The sequence below is a fragment of the Leucoraja erinacea genome, chromosome 9, assembly GCF_028641065.1.
Source record: "Leucoraja erinacea ecotype New England chromosome 9, Leri_hhj_1, whole genome shotgun sequence".
Lineage (NCBI taxonomy): Eukaryota > Metazoa > Chordata > Chondrichthyes > Rajiformes > Rajidae > Leucoraja > Leucoraja erinaceus.
Genome location: NC_073385.1, coordinates 12754389 through 12781955, shown reverse-complemented (window position 1 = coordinate 12781955; position 27567 = coordinate 12754389). Strand labels below are relative to the sequence as shown.

The following is a 27567-nucleotide window of genomic DNA, read 5'->3' as shown; positions in this document are numbered from 1 at the left end:
ACCCTTTGGAGTGTGGGAGGAAACCGAAGATCTCGGAGAAAACCCACGCGGTCACAGGGAGAACCTACAAACTCCGTACAGACAGCACCCGTAATCGGGATTGAACCCGGGTCTCTGGCGCTGCAAACATGATGGTATTGAATGGAGGTGCTGGTTCAAAGGGCTGAATGAGGCCAAGCGTAGGCTTGGCGATCGCTTCGCCCAACACCTCTGCAGTTTGCATTAACGAACCTGATCTCCCGGTGGCTCAGCACTTCAATTCCCCCTCCCATTCCTTATCCGACCTTTCTGTCCTGGGCCTCCTCCATGGCCAGAGTGAGTCCCACCGTAAATTGGAGGTGCAGCACCCCATATTTTGCTTGGGTAGTTTACACCCTAGCGGTATGAGCATTGACTTCTCTAATTTCAGGTAGTCCTGGCTTTCTCCCTCCTTCCCCTCCCCTTCCCAGCTCTCCCTCAGCCTACTGTTTCTTCCTTTCTTCTTTTCCCCCCCAATCCCCACATCAATCTGAAGAAGGGTCTCGACTCGAAACGTCACTTATTCCTTCGCTCCATAAATGCTGCAGCATTTTTACAGCATTTCTCCAGCATTTTTGTCTACCTTCGATTTTTCCAGCATCTGCAGTTCTTTCTTAAACATTAACCCTATCTACACCCCTCATGATTTTATAAACCTCTATAAAGGTGTCCCTTTAGCCTCCAAGCATTGCAGGGAGAGAATCCCAGCCTTGCCATATGTTAAAGCCCTGTTAACATTCTCGTGAATCGTCTTTTGAATTCTTTAAGTTAATGACATCCTTCCTCCATGTCCCACAGCAGAAAAAGAGCAAGATTTTGCATCCCTCCCCACATCACTTTTTCACAACTATTCAAGCCCTGTAAACTAAACAAACCCATCTTGTACAGAAACATAAATAATAGGTACAGGCGCAGGCCGCTGAGTTTCTCCAGCATTTTTGTCCAAGGTTAATGGTGAGTCTTTTTCCCCAATGTAGGGGAGTCTAATACCAGGTGTAGATTTCAGGTAAGAGGGGAACGATTTAATGTGGTCTTGAATGGCAAGTTTTCCCACACAGAAAATGGTGGATACATGGAAGTCCAGATTCAGGGACAGTTTCTTCCCAGCTGTTATCAGGCAACTGAATCATCCTACCACAATACACCACAATACAATTTATTTGTCGTTTGGACCCCGTTGAGGTCCAAACGAAATGTCGTTTCTGCAGCATACATACAAAACGAAAAAGACCCAAGACACAACACAATTTACACAAACATCCTTCACAGCGCATCTTCTCCTCGCTGTGAAGGAAGGCAAAAAAAAACATATCTCATCCAGAGAGCAGTGCTGAACTACTATCTACCTCTGGTGACCCTCGGACTATCTTTGATCGGACGTTGCTGGCTTTACCTTGCATTAAACGTTATTCCCATATCATGTACACTGTAACTGGCTCAATTGTAATCATGTATTGTCTTTCTGCTGACAAGATAGCAGGCAACAAAAGCTTTTCACTGTACCTCGGTAAATGTGACAATAAACTAAACTGAACTGAGGAGCTGCCAGAGAAAGTGATGGAGCTGGGTACAATAATGTTCAAAAGACAGTCGATAGGAAAGGTTGAGAAGGATGTGGAGCAAACGGAAGTAATTGAAACTAGCTCAAATAAACATCTCAGTTGAAATGATGAATTGGGCTGAAGGGCCTGTGTGTGCTGTATAACTCTTGACTCTATTCTTGCAGCTTGACAGTAATTGAGACCACAAGCAGCCACACACTATTAACTGTTCTTTAATTTAAAAAATTGAATTTTGATACAAAACATTCAATAATAACTGAATTTACATGACTCAAGTTACTTTCTTTTAAAATTTGCAATAATTACAAGTGAATTTTTGTACAAAATACTAATTACAGCCAAAGTTAAGTGCAAGAATCATTATTTAAAAAAATAAGTATTTTGTTTCACAGGAGCGAGAATGAAGTCAGAAATGTTGGGGGATTTAGAGATCAGGTTCAGTTGCAAGAAATTTGTATGGAGCAGTCACTTGTTTCTGCAATCAAATGATTTCTAGAACTAAGCCGTACCTAGTTGTGAAAAGATTAGTTTTAAACTTAAGAGGCACGTTGCTACATAGAGGGGTGTGTTCAAGAACTAATCTCCCACTAGATTATAAATTAAATGGATGAACTCTCATTCAAAGGGCAAAGAAACAGTTCAATTGCCACGTGGCAGTAAAAGATGATTTGGTCTTTCCAGTGTCGCTGTTTGTTATAGAATCACAAACTAGAGGGCTCAAAAGAAAAATTAGTGGTATTGTTTATTGCACGAGTCAATGTGTAGGTTTGGTGTAATTAAGGCTGGATATTGCACTCTCCATGTACCCAGGGAACTCCATTTTGTACCTTCCATGTAATTCAAGAGGTCGACAGAGAGGTCACGTTGAGTTGCGATCAATATCAATATTGATGATATCAGAGAAAGGGAGATTCCATCCCCAATCCTATTCTTCTCTGCCTTTCCTCAGCCCTTCTCTCCCGAGGCCGACCTAAACACACAAGAATTAAATTCTGGGCAGCAAATTAATATTGTTAGTAAACATCCGAGACTGATAGGGCAGCATTCTCCTATTGTTCACAGGTAAAGTTAAGTCTGGTACTCCTAGTCTTCACAGGTAAATTAAGCCTCTCGTTCTGCACTCCTTTCATCTGCTGGGAGAGAGCCAAAAGTGGTTCAAGAGGAAAGTTTAACAATCATTGCCTTTAACATTTTAAACAATTAAAAACATTTAAGAAGGAGCTTCTTTCGAAAAATATTTAGATTGGATCAGGTTTGGTGTCAATGCCATTTTTGACCATCAAAGGAACACAGCTTCATTTTCTTGATTTCCTGTTGGGAGTATTACTATTATTTTCTTTACTGAAAACTCAAAGCTTGTTCCTGAAATACAATACGAGAGCAGAGTTTTGAATAAATGATCACAAAGCAGTATTTTGGGACAGGGTATCCATGCGTATCACCTGTTGTTTTTCGAAGTCAATGAACTTCTGTGCTTTTATATTTTTCAATTGTTTTCGATGGGTGATGAAAAATAACCTTTCATTCCACATCTTCCTTGTGAATCAACGGGGGAGGCGACATAGCCAAGAGAACCCCCTCCTATGGGTTATTTTCAGTGAGTGCAATGGTAATGACTTCCTCCGTGGCCTGGCAAGTGTAAACCGCTTACAACAAGCAAGACAATTATGTGCATCAGTAGCTCCAGAAATATGGCATTAATAATAATTTTCTTCAATTCAGGGTGCAGGCTTCAGTGACTGGATGAATTGGAACGCTGCTCCCAGGGCCCAGCTGGTCTCAATATCATTCACTTTCTTGGTCAGCTGAAAATAATAGCAAAGGATGAGAATGTTATCACAGCATAAACCTCCATTCACAACAAGGTCACTTTATAGAGTCAGACAGCACGGAAATAGGCCCTTCGGCCCATCTTGTTCATACTGACGAGGGTTGCCCATCTACTCTAGTCTCACCTGCGCATATCCCTCTAAACCTTTCCTAGCCATAGACCTGTCCAAATGTGTTGCTTCTTCTTGCGACTGGCCTGCACAGCCTAAAGTTGTAGGGCAACTTGTTCTATTTGATCTTATTTGATTGTGCACGGCAGGTTGATTGCATTAGTCGAAACCGGGCAGACCATGTGAAGGTTGCAATCTCCCACCCCTCCAAATATCTTTTGAGTGCCGTTATGGTAGATAGTTTCTCCCATATACCCATTATCCTCTGAGTGAGAGTATATGGAACAATTTAGTTTAGAGATAAAGAGCGGAAACAGGACCTTCGAACTACCGAGTCCACGCCGACCAGCGATCCCTGCACACTAACGCTATCCTACACACACTAGGGACTATTTACAATTATACCAAGCCAATTAACCTACAACCCTGTTCAAGAAGGAACTGCAGATGCTGGAAGATCGAAGGTACACAAAAATGCTGGAGAAACTCAGCGGGTGCTGAGCAGTCATTCCAGGTGTGACAAAGGTTCACCTGTATCTCCTCCAACCTCATCTACTGCATCCGCTGCTCTAGATGTCAGCTGATTTACATCGGGGAGACTAAGCGGAGGTTGGGCGATCGTTTCGCCGAACACCTCCACTCAGTCCGCAATAACCTACCTGAACTCCCGGTGGCTCAGTACTTCAACTCCCCCTCCCATTCCCAATCCGACCTCTCTGTCCTGGGTCTCCTCCATTGCCAGAGTGAGCAATATCAGAAATTGGAGGAACAGCACCTCATATTCCGCCTGGGCAGCTTGGGTCCGGATGGCATGAACGTTGAATTCTCCCAATTTTGCTAGCCCTTGCTGTCTCCTCCCCTTCCTTAACCCTCGAGCTGTCTCCTCCCATCCCCCCGCCCTCGGGCTCCTCCTCCTCCCTTTTTCCTTCCTTCTCCCCCCCACCCACCATCAGTCTGAAGAGGGGTTTTGGCCCGAAACGTTGCCTATTTCCTTCGCTCCATAGATGCCGCTGCACCTGCTGAGTTTTTCCAGCATTTTTGTGTACCTTTAACCTACAATCCTGTTTGTGGGAGGAAACTGGAGATCCTGGAGAAAACCCACGTTGGTCACTGGAAGAACGTGCAAACTTCGTACAGTCAGCACCCGTAGTCAGGATTGAACCTGAGACTCTGGCGCTGTAAGGCAGTAACTCTACCGCTGCGCCACTGTGCCACCGCAAAGTTGGCTCTTTCTTTTCAATTCGCCACACTTGGGGCAAAATTGAAAAGAAAGAGCTGCCATCAATTGGTTCTTCCTTTAGAAAACCAACAGGTGCACAAGTGAACTAAATTCTATATTGAAATTTACAGGCTGACTTCCATTTAGTTTAAGTATACATGAAGCCATGCAAGGGTGGCACAGTGGTGCGGCTGTAGAGTTGCTGCCTTACAGCATCAGAGACACAGATTCGATCCTGACTACGAGTGCTGTCTGTACGGAACTTGCACCTTCACGCTGTGAATGCGTGGGTTTTCTCCAGGAGCTCCGGTTTCCTCCCACATTCCAAAGACATGCAGGTTTGTACGTCAATTGGCTTCTGTAAATTGTCCCTATTGTGTAGGTGGCGCAGCGGTAGAGTTGCTGCCTTGCAGCAAAATGCAGCGCCCGAGACCCGGGTTCAATCCCGACTATGTATGTATGCGCTGTCTGTATGGAGTTTGTACGTTCTCCCCGTGATCTGCGTGGGTTTTCTCCGAGATCTTCGGTTTCCTCCCACACTCCAAAGACGTGCAGGTTTGTAGGTTAATTGGCTTGATAAAAATGTAAAATTGTCCAAGTTGGCGATATGCAGAGCACTGCCCTGCCGACTACAACATTCAGAAGGTTCAGAAAGATAGAACTAGTGTACAGGGTGATTGTTAGCTAGTGCAGACTCGATTGGCCGAAGGGCCTGTTTTCATGCTGTAACTATTTTTAAAAAAAATACAGGCTTTGGAAATGGATGAATTTAACAGATGAAAATCACAAGATGACATCCATTTTCACCCGGTAATACACACTTAAGACAGAAAGCACCAGTTTACTCCTGTCTGAGCTGACAGTTTATATATCAAATTACATGACTATCCATGTCTCTGTTCAGAGGCTGGGTCTGCATTTAGTGTGCCAAACAGTGAAATAAACCTTCCCTTGCAACCGCAAGAGATGCAACACTTGTCCCTTTACCTCCCCCCTCGACTCCGTTCAAGGACCCAAGCAATCGTTCCAGGTGCGACAGAGGTTTACCTGCATCTCTTCCAACCTCATCTATTGCGTCCGCTGCTCTAGATGTCAGCAGATCTATATCGGTGAGACCAAGCGGAGGTTGGGCGATCGTTTCGCCGAACACCTCCGCTCGGTCCGCAATAACCAAGGTTGCTCAGCACTTCAACTCCCCCTCCCACTCCGTCTCCGACCTCTCTGTCCTGGGTCTCCTCCATGGCCACAGCCAGCAGCACCGGAAATTGGAGGAACAGCACCTCATATTCCGTTTGGGGAGTCTGCATCCTGGGGGCATGAACATCGAATTCTCCCAATTTTGTTAGTCCTTGCTGTCTCCTCCCCTTCCTCAGTCCCCCTGCTGTCTCCTCCCATCCCCCAGCCTTCGGGCTCCTCCTCCTTTTTCCTTTCTTGTCCCCACCCACCCTCGCCACCGATCAGTCTGAAGAAGGGTTTCGGCCCGAAACGTTGCCTATTTCCTTCGCTCCATAGATGCTGCTGCACCCGCTGAGTTTCTCCAGCTTTTTTGTGTACCAGTGAAAGAAACCTCATTGTAACATTTGATAACTTTCGTGCATTGACTAAAACATGAAGAAAAACAAAGTGAGTGCCACACTTACGTGGAGTTTTGTGTCATCGTTGAATCCAAACCCTTCCTTGAGTAAGATAGTGATATATGTCAGGTCCATGCATAGGAAAGGGCTGCCTGTCATTACCTCATTGAGGTCTTTGCAAACTGCGATATAAAGGGGTCATAACAAAGACCACAGGTTAGCAAGATTCACTTTTGCTTGAGATCCTTCAGAGTGACTACACATAAAATATCCCCCTGTGCTATAGCATCTACATGGTGACGTACAACATAAACAATGAAAGAGGACCATTAGCTCTAACTGGCCAGCATGTACCTCATCTCTTAAACCAAACGTATATCCCTTCTAACAGCATATCCCTTTTCCAGTGTCCCTTGTCTGGCTTTCTCATATCAGTTCATGTGATCGGAGCAGAATTAGGCCATTCAGCCCATCGTCTATTCCGCCATCTATCTCTCCCTCCCAACCCCACTCTCCTGCCTTCTCCCTGTAACCTCTGACACCTGTACTAATCAAGAATCTATCCATCTCTGCCTTAAATATATCCACTGACTTGGCCTCCACAGCCTGCTGTGGCAAAGAATTCCACAGATTCGCCACCCTCTGACTAAAGAAATTCCTCCTCGTCACCTTCCTAAAAGGACGTCCTTTAATTCTGAGGCAATAACCTCTGGTCCTAGACTCTCCCACTAGTGGAAACATCGTCACCACATCCACGCTATCCAAGCCTTTCACTGTTCTGCATGTTTCGTAGAATCCTAGAATCAAAATGCTAGAAACAAGCATACAGTTGTTTCCTGATTGTTGTACCTTCCACTACCTACATCTCTTCAATATCCGTGCAGAATAGGTGAAAAGCAAAGGTTGCCTAATATTTCCAAAGCATCAAATGCAATGTTTCAAGTTTTTTGTGGAGTTAAGGGCCTGTCCCACTGTACGAGGTAATTCAAGAGCTCTCCCGAGTTTTAAAAAAAAATCAAACTTGTGGTTAGCACGTAGAATGTATGTAGCGGGTACGTCGGAGTTTGGGAACGTCTCTTAGCGGCTCGTAAAGCTGACGGCAGGTACTCGGGAAACGCGGTAAGCTCGTGAAGACTCGTGAAGATTTTTCAACATGTTGAAAAATGTCCAGGAGAGCCCCGAGTACCTACGAGCGGCTATTACCGTAATTCTCCGAGTCTGAATCGGGGAAACTCGGGAGAACACTTGAATTACCTCGTACAGTGGAACAGGCCCTTTACCCTCAAATTAGTTTGATTTTCAATACAAAATGATCAATACCATTCAATAGAAGTCGGGCTTATCTGATCATGGCCTCAACATTTTCTTGCCTGTTTCTTGTAACCCTAGTCTCCTGTCGCATGAAACATCTCTCTACTTTAGCCTTTAGTTTTCTAATGATTCAGCCTCTATAGCTCTGCAATAGACTATTCAAAAGATTCACACTGAGAAAATATGCACCTTTGTCTTGAATAGGCACTTATTATTCAGAAACTCTGTCTTCTTATGTTAAGTCCATCAGAAAGAGAATTCCGCATTCACCTTGTCAAAGTTCCCTCAGATGCTAAACGTTTCAAAAAGCTGGTTTTGCATTTTCTAAACTTCAGCAAATATTGACATAACCTGCTCAACCACCCTTCATCCCAGGCGTCTGTCCAACGTACTATCTGTGCTGTCAAAACAAACACTTCCCACCCCTAAATGTGGAGTCCAAAACTCTTCACAGTATGTAAAGGGCCTGTCCCACTAGGCGATTTCTTTAGGCGACTGTTATAGTCGTAGCAGGTCACCGAAAAACCGACGGGTGGACAAACGGTCCTGTCCCACAGGCAATTTGTTTAGGCGACTGCAGGCGACTACGACAATGGAATTCACCGAACTCAGCACCAGCGCCAACCTACGTCACCTGGTGACAGCCTATGACAGCACGCATGTCAGGAGAAGATAAGCTACGACAGGCTCACGGTCGGCAACTGTCGCCGAAAAGTTTTGAACATTTCAAAATGGAGCGGCGATTCTTTGGACGACTGAAGACTACTCTCGACCATACAGGCGACACCCCGGCAACAGCCTAGTCGCCGGCAGTCGCCTAAGTGGAACAGGCCCTTTAGAGTTGGTTTTACCAAGCCCTCAACAGTTACAACAATGACCCTATTGCATCTCACCTCTCTTTTTACCTGTTCACATGCATTTCTTACATGCCTCTTAAACATCGCTATTATAATCTGCATTCACCATGAAACCTGAGATCTATCTTAAGGGGTCTATGCACATGGACTCTCGCCTTATGTTCCTCTGTATCTTTAAAATGTCCAAATTCATTGCTTTGTTTACTTCCCCTGTAATCAAATGCACTACGGGTCTCGACCCGAAACATCACCCATCCTTTTCCTCCAGAGCTGCCGCCTGACCCGCTGAGTTACTCCAGCATTTCCTGTCTACCTGCACTATATCTCAGGAATAAGTAGGTTAATCTATGATGAGCGTTAGTCGGCACTGGGCCTGTACTCGCAGGAGGTTAGAAGAAAGAAGGGGGGACCTCATTGAAACTTACCAAATAGTGAAAGGTTTGGATAGAGTGGATGTGGAGAGGATGTTTCCACTAGTGGGAGAGTCTTGGACAAGAGGTCATAGCCTCAGAATTAATTAATGTTCTTTTAGGAAGGAGATGAGAAATTTATTTAGTCAGAGGATGATGAATCTGTGGAATTATTTGCCACAGAAGGCTGTAGAGGCCAAGTCAGTGGATATTTTTAAGACAGAGATAGATAGATTTTTGAATAGTACGGGTGTCAGAGATTATGGGGAGAAGGCTGGAGAATGGGGTTAGGAGGGAGAGATGGATCAGCCATGGTTGAATGGCGGAGAAGACTTGATGGGCCGAATGGTTTAATTCTACTCCTATCATTTTTGTCATACTTGGGAGTAATGAACACAGAGTCATACAGGACAGAGACAGGCCCTTCAACCCATCTTGTCTCATTCTTTGCCAGCATGGGCTGTAAGGTGCCAGATTGCAAACCTTCTGCGTAACATACTATCAAAGAATAAAACACAAAGTGCTGGAGTAACTCAGTAAGTCAGGCAGCATCTCTGGCGCACCTCCCTAACCAACGTTTCAGGTCGGGACACTTATCAGGCTATTAAAGAATATTCCAAATTCAGAGATTAAATATGGTTACCTTCCTCTGCTTTTAATTCAAAATCCTTCACAAGTATTACACCGCCTTTTTCGTGATCTAAAACAAAACAAAAAGATCATCAACACTGGTTTCTAAAAACTGTGCAGAAGGACTAGGAAAACATTTTCCTTGCTCACCAATTATTCCCGCATCCACTGCTCGATCGTAGTAATACGAGAAGGCATAAAAACAACGTTTTTTGATTTCATCTTGCTGATCAAGTTTCTTCCGTACCACCTTAATGACTTCCTTGTAGCAGGATTGGTAGCTGGAGGGAACTGAAAGTAAGTAAGTAAGTTTCATGGCCAAGTATTCACATACAAGGAATTTGCCTTGGTGCTCCGCCCACAAGTAACAACATGACATACAGTGACAGTTACGATTGACTCGGAAAACACTAAACATTAATAATAATAAAACATTCATGATAAAACACCATTGATCAAGCATGTGAGCCAACAAAATACCAGATCAAAGGGAGGCTACAGATTTTTTGGCTGTTGAGTAGAGCAACTACTCGTGGATAAAAACTGTTTTTATGTCTGGCTGTGGTAGCTTTGACAGTCCGGAGTCGCCTTCCAGAGGGAAGCGATTCAAAGAGTTTGTGGCCAGGGTGAGAGGGGTCAGAGATGATCTTGCCCGCTCGCTTCCTGACGATTACAAACATGATTCTAGCGCATGATTCTAACGCAGGCTGCCTAAGTAAGAGGGAGGTTTAATTTTACCACACACTGTACAGTTTTTCTCCACTCAAGAGTTGACAGGTTAAACGTTCCTTACCATCCTTAATTCCACCAAATTTATAGTTGACACCACTGAATTTCCATTCAGCCTTCAGGAACGGTGGTAAACATGAACTTCTGTATCTTTTGCTCGCATCTGCTGAGGGGAAGAAGGGCTTTCAGAACAATATAACTTATAAAGGAGATGAAAGATACGTCGTGAAGATATTGCAGATTTAAAAGCCTCCATGTGAAAGTGTGGGTCTCTTATTATTGATCATCATGTGCAAATGACACACTGTTTCTTCCTTCACAGTCCCGCCTTTTGTTTGGTGATGCCGCGGGAAACAGACCCTTCAGCCCACCAGGTCCGCACAGACAAGCGATCCCCGCACACTAACACTAACCGGCACACTAGGGACAATTTACAATCTTTAACAAAGCCAATTAGCTGACAAATATGTACGTCTTAGGATTGTGGGCGAGGAAACCAGAGCTCCCGGAGAAAACCCAAGCAGGTCATGGAGAGAACATACAAACTCCGAACTGACAGCACCCGTAGACCGGATGGAGCCAGGGCCTCTGGTGCTGTAAGGCAGCAACTCTCCCGTTGTAACACTGTGCCACCTTATCTCTCCTTTTATTGCAGATTCACTTCCCTCCTGATGGGTAGGGGGATGGGGAAACAATTCTTGTGATGAACACGATCAAGACCTGCCTGGTTTTGGCTTCGTTATATTCATTACATGACATTTAAACAACTGTCCAGCAGTCGTTGTATTGTCTCCAAAGCAAGGGTTCTTCTCTGGGTTTAAGTTCTAGACCACTGGGAGCCTGCACATTAAATTACGTTATCAGGAAGTGTATAATCTCCTCTTCTCCAGAACCCTGTTCAAAGACAATTGATCCAGGGCAGAAGTCTGATGTACAGTTAAAAAGTACAGTGCTTACCTTTTGCTTCCAAAGCTCCCAGTACGGCCTGCCTTGCTACTTTCAATCCAAGGCCCAAATAACTATGTCAAGAAATAGAAAACGTCAGAATCTTTTGCAAAATCTTAAAAGATTATTGAGAGTGACAAAATAGTTCCTACAATATACTTAAAGAAATATTACATATAGATACATAGACAATAGGTGCAGGAGTAGGCCATTCGACCCTTTGAGCCATTCAATGTGATCATGGCTGTTCAACCGCAATCAGTACCCTGCTTCTGCCTTCTCCCCATACCCCTTGATTCCGCTAACCCTAAGAGCTCTATCTAACTCTCTTTTGAATGCATCCAGTGAATCGGCCTCCACTGCAAAGTACTCCGCAAATTCACAACTCTGAGTGAAAAAGTTTTTCCTCATCTCAGTTCTAAATGGCCTACCCCTTATTCTTAAACTGTGGCCCCTGGTTCTGGACTCCCCCAACATCGGGAACATGTTTCCTGCATCTAGCGTGTCCAATCTCTTAATAATTTTATATATTTCTATAAGATTCCCTCTCATCCTAAATTCTAGTGAATACAAGCCCAGTTTCTCCATTCTTTCATCATATGACAGACCTGCCATCACGGGAATTAACCTCGTGAACCCACTCTGCACTCCCTCAATAGCAAGAATGTCCTTCCTCAAATTAGGGGACCAAAACTGGTCAAACATTTAATGTTATCTCGAGGCAAAAGCAAATCAAAATATTGTCTTTCAAAATGCTGTCTGAATTCAATATCTGAGAGCCAAAAACAGAGGTTTAAATGTGTACTTGTCGAGAAGGAGCAATTAACCTGGTCGTACTTTAACAGTCTAACACTAAGTGAACCGGCGGTGCCTGCAACAAGAGGCTTAACAAATAAACACACCCTATTGTATGGAAAAGAGCTTGCTGGCAGGAAACTCCAGTGTTCAATCCCTGGTGTAAAATGGGATGGTTATTTGTGCAAACATAATATCCCTGGATGCAAAGGCAAATGGTGGATGTGGCAAGACCTTAAGATGGATTTGGAACTTCAAGGGATGGTAATAATTAAAACCTGCTAGTCAATGTGTATTGGGGCAAAAAAATATGGGAAGAAATAAAGAGATAAGAGACACTGCAGATGCTGGATTCTTCAACAAAGTGCTGGAGGAACTCAGCGGGATGGTGGAGGGAATGGACAGACTACTCTTCGGGATGGGACCCTCCTTCAGACTGGCGGAGGGGAAGCTCGAGCAGAACCACTGGAATTGAGGCAACGCAGGTGAGAGCTCCATCCGCAACAGAGGGCTGGAAGCCGCATTTACTGAAGGAAAAAAAAGTACCTCAGAAGTCCTGGAGTGGAAACCCTTAACTTGCGGGCAGATGCGTTGGAGCCAGAGGGATTACCATAGGCAGGGTGGGTGGCAGAGTAATCACGGTAGTGTGGGAGTCAGTGTGATTCTAGTGGACGTCAATGATTAGACTGTCCCCCCGTGATGGAGACAGAGAGATGCAGAAACATATTTGCTTAGCCGGTGTTAATGCGCCACTTTATCTGTTCCCCTCAAACTTTCTTTGGTCTAAGAGACAACAAAGTCTCCTATCAACCTTTTCTACCCCAAGGGAAATTATCCAATCGTGCACAGCTAGAATTTCACAGCTCTGAAAACATTTTAATCAATGTCTTTTGCACTCCAGGTTAGTCCAGTTCCGTTTATTGTCACGTGTACCGAGGTACAGTGAAAAGCTTTTGTTGCGTGCTAATCAGTCAGCGGAAATACAACACATGATTACAATCGAGCCATTCAGAGTGTACCGATACATGATAAGGGAATAACGTTTAGTGCAAGATAAAGCCAGCAAAGTCTGATCAAACATAGAGGTCACCAGAGGTAGATAGTAGTTCACACTGTCCCCCGGAGGTCCCTCCTTAACAATCACATCTCTCCCCTAATGAGGTGACCTCAAATGTCTGCAGTACTGAAACTGTCGTCTTACTGGTCTTGTATCTACATATCATAACCACCCTGCTTTTAATGCCTTGGTCATTAAAGGATAGCAGCCCGTGTACCATTCACTACTTTATTGACTCCTGCTGCTATTGTTAAGGATCAGTGGACACACACTTCACAGTCCTTCTCTTCATCCGCACGCACAATCTACTCTCATTTATTGAACTCTTTTGTTGTATTATTGCACACTCATTTCCCTCTCAAGTTTCTCAGGATTAACCTCACTTGCAGTGCCTCTGCTCAACTGACCAGACCAACTTTGATCTGTCGTTTTCACACCTTACCCTTCCATATTGCGAGATTCCATCTCCCCTGACTCTCAGTCTACTCTGAAGAAGGACCTCGACCCGAAATGTCACCCATTCCTTCTCTCCAGAGATGCTGCCCGTCTTGCTGAGTTACTCCAGCATTTTGTCTATCTTTGGTGTCCGCCAGCACCTGCAGTTCTTTCCTACACGTTAACACCAGACCTGACCAGTCCATAGCCAGACTCCCAGCTTACACTCACTAATTTACTCCTTGGAGCGCCAGAGGATGAGGGGTGATCTTATAGCATCTTCCTGCTTTTCTCGTTGTTAACCATATGGCCAATTTTTGTATCATTTGCAAACGCTTTCATGTTTCCTACATTCAGGACTAGATCACGAACATGCATTACAAAACGCTGCATACGGAGTACGGACCCCAGTGGAACTCCACTGGAAAGAGTCTTCTAGTCATAAAAGCACCCAATAACCATTTGTTTAAGAAGGAACTGCAGATGTTGGAAAAATCAAAGGTTGATGGAATAACCATTTCTTTGTTTTGCTCCCGCCACAGCAAGTTCTAGATCCAATTTGTCATTCTCCCTTGCATCAGCCTGCAATCTTTGTTAAAAAATCTACACAGACTACATCAACAGCACTGTTCTCATGAATTAATACCTTGACTAAATATTTTACCTTTAAGAACAAACATTGAATTAAATTCAAAGATGTGACATATCAGACAATTCCACTCAATAAACCTTTAAATAGATTGCCGAACAAAAAATATTCAATTTGCCATGAATTAGAAATTCTATCAATTTTCTTCAACAAATATAGTGTACTTAACATGGCCAGAGTGAGTCCCACTGCAAATTGGAGGAGCAGCACCTCATATTTCGCTTGGGTAGTTTACACCCCAGCGGTATGAACATTGACCTCCAATTTCAGGTAGTCCTTGCTTTCTCCCTCCTTCCCCTCCCCTTCCCTTCCCAGCTCCCCCACAGCCTACTGTCTCTGCCTCTTCCTTTCTTCTTCCCACCCACACATCAGTCTGAAGAAGGGACTCAAAACGTCACCTATTCCTTCGCCCCATAGATGCTGCCTCACCCGCTGAGTTTCTCCAACATTTTTGTCTACTTAACACTAAATAATCATCAATGATATCTTTGCAGTAAGGACTATTAAAAGGTTGGTATTAAGAATCAGACCTGTGGCTGTAGAGCTTGTAGGAATTGTTAAACATTTCAAAGGAACTGATAAAGTCTTCAGGGGCAGCATGAAGTGTACTCTACAAGATTGAAAAAGAAGAACCACATGTTTTAGTTTAGTTTATTTTTAGAGATACAGAGCACAAATAGGCCCTTCGGCCCACCGGGTCCATGCCGACCAGCGATCGGCACACACGAGGGACAATTTTTACATTTACCAAGCCAGTTTACCTACAAACCTGTACATTTTTGGAGTGTGGGATGAAACCGAAGATCTCAGAGAAAACCCACAACGCAGGTCACGGGGGTAATGTACAAACTGCGTACAGACAGCACCCGTAGTCGGGATCGAACCCGGGTCTCCAGCATTGCAAGCATTGTAAGGCAGCAAATCTACTTCTGTGCCACTGTGCCACCCATGTAAATTGCCATGTTAAGTTAATGTTACTTTCTCAGCTCTTTGGGTTGTACGCTATTTCAGCAAAACCCGACAATTTACTGTGAATGTGTGTTAGAACACAATTTTCCAAGGTGAACTCGCATCCACCAAGTTGGTGCCCGAGACTAGATTTGAAACAAATGCATCCTGGAGAGTCACAAGAAGGGAAATAAAATCCTTAGCCTGTAAGCGTGGAGTGAATGTGGCTTTGAAAGAAGCTATAACAATTTGGAATGATGGTAAGAATCTTTTCACAAGAGGCTTGATTAGTACGGGTGTCAGGCGTTATGGGGAGAAGGCAGGAGAATGGGGTTAAGAGGGAAAGATAGATCAGCCATGATTGAATGGCGGACTAGACTTGATGGGCTGAATGGCCTAATTCTGCTCCTAGAACTTATGAACATGAAGGTAAATTAAATAAAGCTTTCTAGTGAGTTAAGTATTATTCAGTGAGAGTCATAGAGCTATACTAAATGGAAGATAGACACAAAAAGCTGGAGTAACTTAGCGGGTCAGAAGGCATCTCTGGAGAAAAGGAATAGGTGACGTTTCGGATCTCGACCCGAAATGTCACCTGTTCCTTTCCTTTTCTCCACATATACTGCTTGAACCCACTGAGTTACTCCAGCTTTTTGTCTATATCTTAGGTTTGAACCAGCATCTGCAGCTCCTTCCTGCACGACATGGAAACAGGCTCTACCGTCCTACTCATCCATGCTGATTTAGATGTCTATCTGAATTGGTAGCATTGACATCTCAGACTGAGACAGTTTTAACCATATAACCATATAACAATTACAGCATGGAAACAGGCCATCTCGACCCTTCTAGTCCGAGCCGAACACATATTCTCCCCTAGTCCCATATACCTGCGCTCAGACCATAACCTTCCATTCCTTTCCCGTCCATATAACTATCCAATTTATTTTTAAATGATAAAAACGAACCTGCCTCCACCACCTTCACTGGAAGTTCATTCCACACAGCCACCACTCTCTGAGTAAAGAAGTTCCCCCTCATGTTACCCCTAAACTTCAATCCCTTAATTCTCAAGTCATGTCCCCTTGTTTGAATCTTCCCTACTCTCAGTGGGAAAAGTTGTGGCCTTAAGGTCTCTAGAAAATTAAGTATAAAATTTAGGTTGATCTTCAGTGATCTTTAGTGCACTCCTGAGGGAAAGCTGACAGAAATCTTATTTCATCATCTGCTGTGTCCATGTGGAACTAAATAATATCATGGCTAGTCTTCCAGTTCAGCCACAGTAAATACTTTAAATTACTTTTAATTAATTGTCTTTAATTGCATAAAACTATCGGTATAAATTGCAGAATAAAATAGCAGATTGGGTTGACTATATGGACAACAGAATGTGGGTGCCAATGGACAGTGAGGTTGATTGGAAAAGCAAATCTACGACCGGCGATTCTAACTTCAATCTCTTTAATCTTTAACCTTTGCAGAAGCATGATATCTGAAGAGATCATCTATTTGACATCCATGATGAAATCATATTTTTCATAGTGGTAAGTATTGGATGTTTAGTAAGATGTATTGGACATTTAATTAATTATAGGCAGGTATAGAAAATAATCAAGAAGTTTAATAATCAAGAAGAATAATCAAGAAGGGTCTTGACCCGAAATGTTGCCTATTTCCTTCGCTCCATAGGAGCGCTGAGTTTCTCCAGCATTTTTGTCTACCTTCGATTTTCCAGCATCTGCAGTCCCCTCTTAAACAAGAAGTATAATGGTGTTTCAGTCAATAATATTATATAATATATGGAGGACCAGAATACATGGGAATAGATGTAATCAAATATATATGAAGGATTTCAAAGCAGTGGTTGGTTGACACCATGAGCAATCTATCTTCGGAAGGATATTTTGATCTTACGAGTAACGTTGCGTTGGATTTATCAGAAAAGATACCAGGATAACAAAAGGTTACATCTGGAAGGTGTCAAGATATTAAAAGATAAACAACAGGGTAGCCAAAGAGAAGACTGGCAGAGTATTACAAAGATGCCATTTCCACTAACTAAAAAGTCTAGGACCAGAGGAAATTGCCGAAAAATCGGGGCCAGGCATTTAATTTAGTTTAGTTTAGTTTAGCGATACAGTGCGGAAAAAGCCCTTCGGCCCACCGAGTCCAAACCGACCAGCGATACCCGCACATTAACACTATCCTCCACACACTAGGGACTTTTTTTACACATACACCAAGCCAATTAACCTACAAACCTGTACGTCTTTGGAGTGTGGGAGGAAACCAAAGATTTCGGAGAAAATCCACGCAGGTCACGGGGAGAATGTGCAAACTCCGTACAGACAGCGCCCGTTGTTGGGATCGAACCCGGGTCTACGGCGCTGCAAGGTTGCAACTCTACCGCTGCGCCACTGTGCCGCCCCAAGAGCGATATCAGGAAATACATAGATCGAGGTACAATTCTATAATTTTCTTCTGCAAGTTGCTTACTATTCTCAGATTTATTATTATCTTTGGTTAAGCGGACATCAAGGAAGCTAAGGCAAAGCCAGGTAAATGGAGTTAGGTCACCAATCAAATCCAATTTTATTGAACAAGGCAAGAGTGTCCAGGGGTAAATAGCTTGCTTGATTTCCTATTGTACCGGTGATGTCTGCTGGCCATTAAATTGCGTATGCTATACATTTCAGTAACTGCAAATGTGCTTTGCATCAGGTATTAATTGGCATGTTCTTTCTTCCCCCACACCCTGATGGAACATGACAGAGAAAGAGGTGGGTTTTTTTTTTAAAGAAATGGGCTGGGGAAAGGGATGTTATTCAACATTAGTTGCAACAAGTTCAACTTCAACTTGATTCGAGTGTTTGGTAGTTTACGTACCTCAGCTTGAGGAAGGAATGTGATCTGTGTGGAAGCACCTCCCAGGTCCAGGATTCCAACACTGCTCTCGTTTGTACTGTACAAGTGACCTATAAATTGCATGTAAAGAAAGTCACATTCTTATTCTATTGCAGACCTCATACTTTGGAAATAGAGGCTACTTGGCTCACAGGCTGAACGGACCAAGAACAAATTAACCTCTCCCCACTATCAGTGTAACATTAAAAGGCAAACGGGTTTCGCAAAGTTGTTGAGAGACAGACTCAACTAATTGATATCTAATTCTTCTCTGGGCGGCACAGCGGTAGAGTTGCTGCCTTACAGCGCCAGAGATCCAGTTCAATCCTGACTGTCTGTACGGAGTTTGTACATTCTCCCTCTGACTGCATGGGTTTTCTCCGGGTGCTCTGGTTTTCTCCCATACTCCAAAGACGTACAGGTTTCTAAGTTAATTGGCTTCAGTAAAAATTGTATATTGTCCCTAGTGTGTAGGACAGTGCTAGTGTATAGCCAGCTTAACAATAAGCGGTAGGCCATTTAGGACTGAGATGAGGAAAAACTTTTTCAGCCAGAGAGTTGTGAATCTGTAGAATTCTCTGCCACAGAAGGCAGTGTTAGGCCAATTCACTGGATGTATTCAAGAGAGAGTTAGATATAGCTCATAGGGCTAACGGAATCAAGTGAGTTTGAAGAAGGGTCCCGACCCGAAACATCACCCATTCCTTCTCTCCAGAGATGCTGCCTGTCCAGCTGAATTACTCCAGCATTTTGTGTCTACCTACGGAATCAAGGGCTATGGGGAGAAAGCGGGAACAGAATACTGATTTTGGATGATCAGCCATGATCATATTGAATGGTGGTGCTGGCTCGAAGGGCTGAATGGCCTACTCCTGCACCTGTTTTCTGTGTTTCTATGTATGGGGTGATTACGGGTCGGCGCGGACTTGGATGGTCGAAGAGTCTGTTTCCATCTCTAAAGCCTAAAGGATACGTTTCCTGTTTTGGCCTGCAGAAAGCCCTTCCTGTTTCCCAGTTGAATCAAGAATTACGAGTTAGAAACTAAGTATTACTTTATAGAATCATACAGCGCAGAAACAGGCTTGTCCATTTGCCCATGTTTGTTTGGCTCACATCCCATTCAACCCTCCCCTTCCATCTCTACCTCTCCAAATGTCTTTCAAAAGCTGTTATTGTAGGACTCATGTTGTCGACCTCCCCGTGGTGAGCCCTGTCAGCTGACCTCAGTCAGGCGAATGACAACAAACAGAGACAGCAGCAGAAATAACAACCTCTGCTGCCTCAAACGCAAGAAGAAGAATCTGTTATTGTATCTTGATATAGCTTTCATTGCAAAAGGATTTGAGTATAGGAGCAGAGAGGTTCTACTGCAGTTGTACAGGGTCTTGGTGAGACCACACCTGGAGTATTGCGTACAGTTTTGGTCTCCAAATCTGAGGAAGGACATTATTGCCATAGAGGGAGTGCAGAGACGGTTCACCAGACTGATTCCTGGGATGTCAGGACTGTCTTATGAAGAAAGACTGGATAGACTTGGTTTATACTCTCTAGAATTTAGAAGATTGAGAGGGGATCTTATAGAAACTTACAAAATTCTTAAGGGGTTGGACAGGCTAGATGCAGGAAGATTGTTCCCGATTTTAGGGAAGTCCAGAACAAGGGGTCACAGCTTAAGGATAAAGGGGAAATCCTTTAAAACCGAGATGAGAAGAACTTTTTTCACGCAGAGAGTGGTGAATCTCTGGAACTCTCTGCCACAGAGGGTAGTTGAGGCCAGTTCATTGGCTATATTTAAGAGGGAGTTAGATGTGGCCCTTGTGGCTAAGGGGATCAGGGGGTATGGAGAGTAGGCAGGTACGGGATACTGAGTTGGATGATCAGCCATGATCATATTGAATGGCGGTGCAGGCTCGAAGGGCCGAATGGCCTACTCCTGCACCTAATTTCTATGTTTCTATGTCTATATATAGTTTACATCATTATATGGAATTAATTATTTAACAAGAATCACATGGCCCTCAGAGCTGAAAGATTGCCAACACCTGTGCCAAATAACCAAATGCCAATACAATGGTTTGCATATTTTGTTACGGCTAAATCAAGAATGATTAATATTCCATGGATTTCTGGCTACAGTATGTAAATGGATATGAAAATGTGAACCTCAACATGCTACAGAAAAAAAACAAAAGCTAGAGCATTTTGTGAAAAAAAAATTCCAAGAAATAAAATATTTTTTTCTCAAAGGTGGCAAGAGGAAGATAAAATAAATGATCAACGTACCAGTCAGGAAGTTTATTGTGATCCAGGCTAAAATTCCTGCAAATATTAAAAAAAAATGAAACAATCATCATAAACAGCAACATTTTCAGTTAAAGTGTTTTATAAAGAGCAAGCAAATCAAAGAACATAGAACAAAGAACATGTTTAGGTTAATTGCCTGGATACAATTTTAACAAATGGTAAATGTTAACATTTAACACACATGTTAAATGATAACGTTAACATTAAAGTTAATGCTGTACTCTTTCCTCACACAGCCATAACTTTATGAGCTTTGAACAAGCTGTTAACCTTGCTGTGGTAGTTATGAAACAAATAACATGATTATCAAGTACGTTTAGTTTATTCTTTATCCTGTTGAAGATTTCTTTCGATGCTTGCTCCACTGAATTTTTGGTCATTTTCCTTTTCGGGTACAAACACCGCCAATTTTACAAAAAGGTGATCAACAAAAATGTTAGGGGTGGGGAATTGGGGAAGAGAGGAAAATCACCTTTCATTTCATCCACAATTTAATTTTCTAGATTGTAGGCCAGAAGGGTTGGTGGGAACTATTCGAACTTCACTCTCAAGAGGTGTTGGATATTTGTTAAGACATGGAGATTTACAGAGTGGGACAATGGAATCGTTCCTTCAAGCTTCTGTGCTATATGATACCATACATTAAAAAAAAATACTGCCCCAACACAGTCATCTGATCCAATTTCAAAGCCAGTACTTTGTGGAGTCCATTCCAAAATCCTTTTCAGAAACAAAGTGGCGGTCACGGTGGTGCAGCGGTAGAGTTGCTGCCTTACAGCGAATGCAGCGCCGGAGACCCGGGTTTGATCCCGACTATGGGTTCTGTCTGTACGGAGTTTGTATGTACTCCCCGTGACCTGCGTGGGTTTTCTCCTAAATCTTCGGTTTCTTCCCACACTCCAAAGACGTACAGGTTTGTAGGTTGATTGGCTTGGTAAATGTAAAAATTGTCCCTAGTGGGTGTAGGATGGTGTTAATGTGCGGGGATCGATGGTCGGCGCGGACCTGGTGGGCCGAAGGGCCTGTTTCTGCGCTGTATCTCTAAACTAAAAGCAATCAAAACAATCAATGGGAACGAATCGACAGCTTTTATATGGTCAATGCACTTGTCTTTCCAAGTAAACCATGGTGACATGCATTATAGGCACAGCCCTCCCACCATTGAAAGCATCTACATGAGGTGCTGCCTTAAGATGGTGGCATCTATCATCGAGGATCCATGTCCTCTCTTCTCACTGCAACTATCAGGTAGGAGGTACAGACGTCTGACGTCCTACATCAACAGGTTCAGGAACAGCTACTTTCCTACAACAATCGGATTCTTGAACCGACCTGGACAACCATAAACCAACCTCAGCAAAGGAAAACCACTGACCACCTCTTGCACCATCATGGACTAAACTAGGTGGGATCGTATGCAGTCGAGATGGATAACAAGAATTACAGCAGTGTGTGCAAAGGAACTGCAGATGCTGGTTTACACCGAAGATAGACAAAAAATGCCAGAGTAACTCAGCGGGACAGGCAGCATCTCCGGAGAGAAGACAATAAACTAAACTAACTATGTCAAAGAACAAGAAAAAAAATGGCCATGGTCTAATTCTTGAAAGTGCCATTATACCAATTTGTCATTAAAATAACACCATGGCAAGTTGCTTCACAGAAGATAAATGTAGTAAAGACCAACACCGAGCTAAAAACATGATGATAGATGAAGCGGGCTTCATGATCATTGTGGAGGCAAATCTCAATACATCCGATGTAATTTCAACAACGACAACATTTGTAGGTGAATATCATTATGCTGTATTGCTGTTGCTATTTCTGTGGCCCCGTTTACTAAATTCATACAGCCTCATGGAATCACTAGATACTCATTCCATTTCAATTGATTCAGCAGAAATTAGCTTACCATTAACCCCAGGGATAGATACAATTCTCAGCTGCAGAGAAACATAAAAGTGTGAATTTTGGCACCAACCTTCGTATGTACCATTCATGATACTAACACAGTCATCTGGTACCAGAAAGGGAGAATCATCAAAAAGTTCCTTGATCTAGATTGAGAAAGCACACATCAGAACGTTTAGATTTTACATGATTATTGTTTCTTTATCTTGTTTCACTTCTCTTATTTCTTTAACTTGCTGCTGAAAGTAAGAATTGCTCCACTGTCGGAACATATGACAATTAAACACTAGCGTCGATCTATTGGTTCCCCTTACTTCCCATTCACGATGTGCCCATGGTGGCAGCATCAAAAGCCGGAGGAGATACGTTTAGAGTGAGACGGACGAGTTTTAACTGAGAATTGAAGGGAGAGCTATTTTCATTCTCAGAGAGTGGTTGATATATGGAATGGTGGGGGGGGAAGCAAACACAATCGCTGTGTTTGAGAGGCCTTTAGACAGCCACCTAAATAGGCAGGGCGTAGTAGGATACGTTCCTAATGCAGGCAAATAGGTAGATGGTCAAAGAGCAAAGTAGATGGGCGAAGGGGTCGGCATGGATGCAGTGGGCCGAAGGGCCCACTTCTGTGCTTCATAACTATATTTAAGAGGGAATTAGTTGTGGCCCTTGTGGCTAAAGGGATCAGGGGGGTATGGAGAGAAGGCAGGTACAGGATACTGAGTTGGATGATCAGCCATGATCATATTGAATGGCGGTGCACGCTCGAAGGGCCGAATGGCCTACTCCTGCACCTATTTTCTATGTTTCTATGTTTCTATGTTTCTATAACGGCTTGACTATGTTGCCGTTCCACACATTATATTTGCAGCGGATGGCAAATAACTCTCCAGCTCAACTCCATCTTCCAGGATTGGTCTAAAACTGCTTCAGTGTGCCCATGGTAGTATAGAACATATACCAGTACAACACAGGAACAGGCCTTTCAGCACAAGATGTGTGCCCAAACCAGGATGCCAATTTAAACTAGTCCCACCTGCCTGTGTAAGCTCCATATCCCCTCTAATACCTTACCTGTCCAGTGTCGGTCAAAATGCATCTCAAATATAGTTTATTCCACTTCCCTTAGCACCTACCACCCTGCATAAAAGCCTTATCCAGAAAATCTCTCTTAAATTTGCTCCCTCTAAGCTCTTAAGTATTTAATATTTCCATCTTGAGGAAAAAATAAAACTCTGATCATCTATACCATTTGTAATTGATATTATTCTATCAGATCGCACCTCAGCCTTCTGCACTCAATCAAAAACAAACCAGGTTTGTCCAAGATCTCCTTATAGCTAATGCACTCTAAATTCAAGCAAATCCTGCGGAACCTCTTCTACACCCTCACCGAGGTCTCCACATGCTTCCTGTACAGAACTGGACACAATACTCCAAATGTGGTGCAACCGAAATTCCTTACAGCTGTAATGTGACTTGCCAACTTTTATACTCAATGCCCCAAATGACGAAGGCAAACACGCCATATTCCTGCTTTAATTCTGCCCCAGATATTCAACGGATCTGTACCACTGGTATGGCTTGATAATCTTTATTACTATCTACAATTCTACCATTTTTGCATTTCTGCAAATTTACTAATCAGGCTGTCATATTCCAGACGGCAGAATGAATAACAACTTACACGCAGGCTGCCTGGATCACGAGAGAGAGAGTTTTATTACCCAACATTCCCTGCTTATATACACCAACTCATTAACATAAACATGAATATGCATGATACATTACACTGCTCTCCTTTTTTCAAGTATTAAATCTAAGTACTCAGTTACAATTTTGTTGTTGTGATACTTGATTTAAACCAGTATTTATAAAATTCTAAATGATAATATCATATATTTATTTTACATATTTACACACTTTTGTTTACTTATACAGTGAGTTACTTAACTTACAAACCTAATCTGACTACTGGTTTACGGATCCTGCCTGATCATCTAACTTGTTTGGCTCTGTTTTAGTACCCTGACTTTGACCTGAAGAATCTAATCTTTTGTCTGTTCTAACTGAACTTTGTGTTTTAATCGCAGTGGTCTCTTCCAACTCACTTTCAGATAAAAACTCAGGGATTAAGACTTCATGCTCAGTTTTGGTTCATCTTTTGCTGGAATCATTTGATCAACATGAACACTTTTGATCCTATCTCCAACTTCAACTAAGTATCTTTTTGTTCCACACACTTCCACTATTTTCCCAACATCCCATTTGTCTCGACTGGGAAAAAAAAAAAAAAAAAAAAAAAAATGGCGCGGCCCTGTCCAGTCGCCGTTGTGGCAGCTCCGCGAAAATTGTGTGTGTTTTTAACTTTTATGTTCCTTTTTAACTTATTTCTAAGTTCTAACTCCCTAGTACTAACAAAGTATGACAGGGAAACCCTCTTAAATCTAAACTCCAGGGCAAACGGAGACTTTTTAAACTCTGTACTTACTGATCCAGCATGGCCAGCAGAGATCAACAGAAGCTGCTGCAACAACAATGGGAGCTCGGCTGCAAGGAAAACCCGGAGAAAACATCGAGGGAAGCGGGGGGGGGATTCGGAATAGGCTGAAAGCCCAAGCCTTTCGTCCCCCTCTGCCCAGCATTCTTCTGGCGAATGTCCAGTCCCTGGAAAACAAGCTGGATGACCTCAGGGCGAGGATTAGATTCCAGAGGGACATAAGGAACTGCAACATCCTCTGCCTGACTGAAACATGGCTGACCTCACTGATTCCGGATCAGGTATTCTGCCCAACCGAGTCCTTCACTGTCCACCGTGCTGACAGAACAGAAGCATCTGGGAAATCCAAGGGGGGAGGAGTCTGCTTCATGACCAATAACAACTGGTGCAACCCTGGAAATATCAAGATGCTTTCCCGTTCCTGCTCGCCGGATCTGGAGCACCTGACAATCTCATGCCGCCCATTCTACCTTCGCCGGGAGTTCGGCTCAGTGATCGTCACAGCCGTCTACATTCCACCGCAGGCGGACACCGACGTGGCACTATCGGCCCTACACGATGTGCTATGTCGACATCAAAACAAGTACCCGGATGCAGCTATGGTGGTGGCTGGAGATTTTAATAAATCAAATCTCAAGAAGGTCATGCCGAACTTCTACCAACACATCACGTGTGCCACCAGGGGGGAGAGAACTTTGGACCACTGCTACACACCGTTCAGGAAAGGCTACAAGGCCGTTTCACTCCCTCCCCTGGGAAAATCTGACCACGCTGCTATTTTCCTGTTGCCGGAGTATAAACAGAGGATAGTTCGGGAAGCGGTAGAGACGAGGGACGTAAAGCGGTGGTCCGACCAGTCAGAGGCCATGCTGCAAGATGCACTGAGTGATGTCGACTGGAATAGGTTCGAAGCAAGTTCCAGTGACGTCAGTGAGTTCGCGGAAGCAGTCATGGACTTCATCGCAACAATAACCGACAACATCATCCCCACGGTAAGGGTAAGCACCTTCCCGAACCAAAAACCCTGGGTAGACAGATCTGTTCGTGTGGCCTTGAATGCTCGTACCACTGCCTACAACTCGGGCCTGGCATCAGGAAACATGGACGTCTACAAGGCAGAGTCCTACCGAATGCGAAGGGCGGTGAAGGACGCAAAGAGAAGGTACAGGGACAAGATGGAGTTACAGATGGAGCAGCAGGACACCAGAAGCCTGTGGCAGGGGCTACGGATTGTAACCAACTACCGAAGCACCGCTCCCTCATCCGCATGTGCCGGCACCTCCCTAGCTGACGACCTGAACTCCTTCTACGCTCGTTTCGAGAGGGGCAACACCACTCCAGGTCTGCCGACTATCGACAATACCGACAGCGGGCTGGCTACCGAAGCTGAAGGGAGGAATATGCACACATTTCTCGCTGTCCGAGCACGACGTGAGGAGGGCACTGACACGGGTGAACACAAGAAAAGCTGCAGGCCCCGATGGCATCTCGGGGCGAGTACTCAAGTCCTGTGCTACGCAGCTAGCTCCAGTGCTCACTACATTATTCAACCTCTCCCTGGACAAGTCCGTGGTCCCTGCCTGCTTCAAAAAATCCATCATTGTACCGGTACCAAAAAATGCCTCCCCAGCCTGCCTGAATGACTACCGTCCGGTGGCCCTTACCTCGGTAGTCATGAAATGCTTTGAGAGGCTGGTGAAGAATCACATCTGCGCCTTCCTCCCTCGGAACATGGACCCGTTGCAGTTTGCATACCGTCCGAACAGGTCCACGGACGATGCGGTCTCCCAGGTCTTGCACACCGCTCTCTCCCATCTGGACAGCCAGAAGGGGGGCTACGTGAGGATGCTGTTCATAGACTATAGTTCAGCCTTCAACACGATAGTCCCCACCAGACTGGCCGGGAAGCTACTGGAATTGGGGCTCAACACCTCCCTGTGTGCCTGGGTCCTGGACTTTCTCACCGCCAGGCCCCAGGTAGTCAAGATGGGAGGGAATACATCGAAGTCCCTCACCCTGAGCACAGGATCGCCCCAGGGTTGCGTCCTCAGCCCCCTATTGTACTCCCTGTACACACATGACTGTGTGGCTAGGTTCAGCTCCAATTCAATAATTAAGTTTGCTGATGACACTGTGGTGGTGGGCCTGATCTCAGACAATGATGAGAGGGCCTACCGGGAGGAGGTGGCTGATCTAGCACTCTGGTGCCAGGAGAACAGCCTCCTCTTGAACATCAAAAAAACGAAGGAGCTGATCATGGACTTTAGGAGGGCACATCATCCGAGGACGTGCACTCCATTGAGTATAAATGGGGATCCTGTGGATAGGGTGAACTGTTTTAAATATCTGGGAGTCCACATCTCTGAGGATATGACATGGTCATCACACGCCTCAGCACTGGTGAGTAAGGCAAGGCAGCGCCTTTACCACCTCAGGCAATTGAGGAAATTCAGAGTGTCTCCGAGGATCCTCCAGTGCTTCTACGCAGCGGCGGTGGAAAGCATCTTGTCCGGGAACATTACCATCTGGTTCGGGAATTGCTCTGCCAAGGACAAGAAGGCTCTGCAGAGAGTAGTGCGTTCGGCCGAACGCACTATGGGAACTTCACTCACCCCCCTGCAGGAACTATACAACAGGAGGTGCAACTCCAGAGCAAACAAAATCATGAGAGACCTCTTCCACCCCTGCAACGGACTGTTCCAGCCGCTACGGTCAGGCAAACGCCTCCGTTGCCATGCGGTGAGAATGGAGAGGTTGAGAAGGAATTTCTTCCCAGAGGCAATTCGGACTGTAAACGCCTTTCTCACCAGGGACTAACTGTACAGAACGTTTTTCCTTCTATTATTTATTATGTAAAATAATATGTGTGTTA

The 27567-nt window shown here is 44.2% G+C and overlaps 1 protein-coding gene across 2 annotated transcripts in view; it reads right to left on the bottom strand.

Annotated features, from left to right (window-relative positions):
- Positions 1-1776: 1776 nt before the first annotated feature.
- entpd5a (ectonucleoside triphosphate diphosphohydrolase 5a) overlaps positions 1777-27567 on the bottom strand; it is a 37305-nt gene continuing 11514 nt past the window's right edge. Inside the window, exons 5-14 of one of the 2 annotated variants that reach the window (XM_055640150.1) lie at positions 22269-22344; positions 20267-20302; positions 17966-18054; positions 14662-14741; positions 11208-11269; positions 10315-10416; positions 9672-9812; positions 9535-9591; positions 6380-6495; positions 1777-3385 (exon numbers count right to left, since the gene is read on the bottom strand). In XM_055640150.1, coding sequence (XP_055496125.1) covers positions 3299-3385; positions 6380-6495; positions 9535-9591; positions 9672-9812; positions 10315-10416; positions 11208-11269; positions 14662-14741; positions 17966-18054; positions 20267-20302; positions 22269-22344 — 846 coding nt within the window. In that variant the 3' untranslated portion in view covers positions 1777-3298. The remainder of the gene's footprint in view (positions 3386-6379; positions 6496-9534; positions 9592-9671; positions 9813-10314; positions 10417-11207; positions 11270-14661; positions 14742-17965; positions 18055-20266; positions 20303-22268; positions 22345-27567) is intronic. The other variant, XM_055640151.1, reaches the window with a different exon arrangement.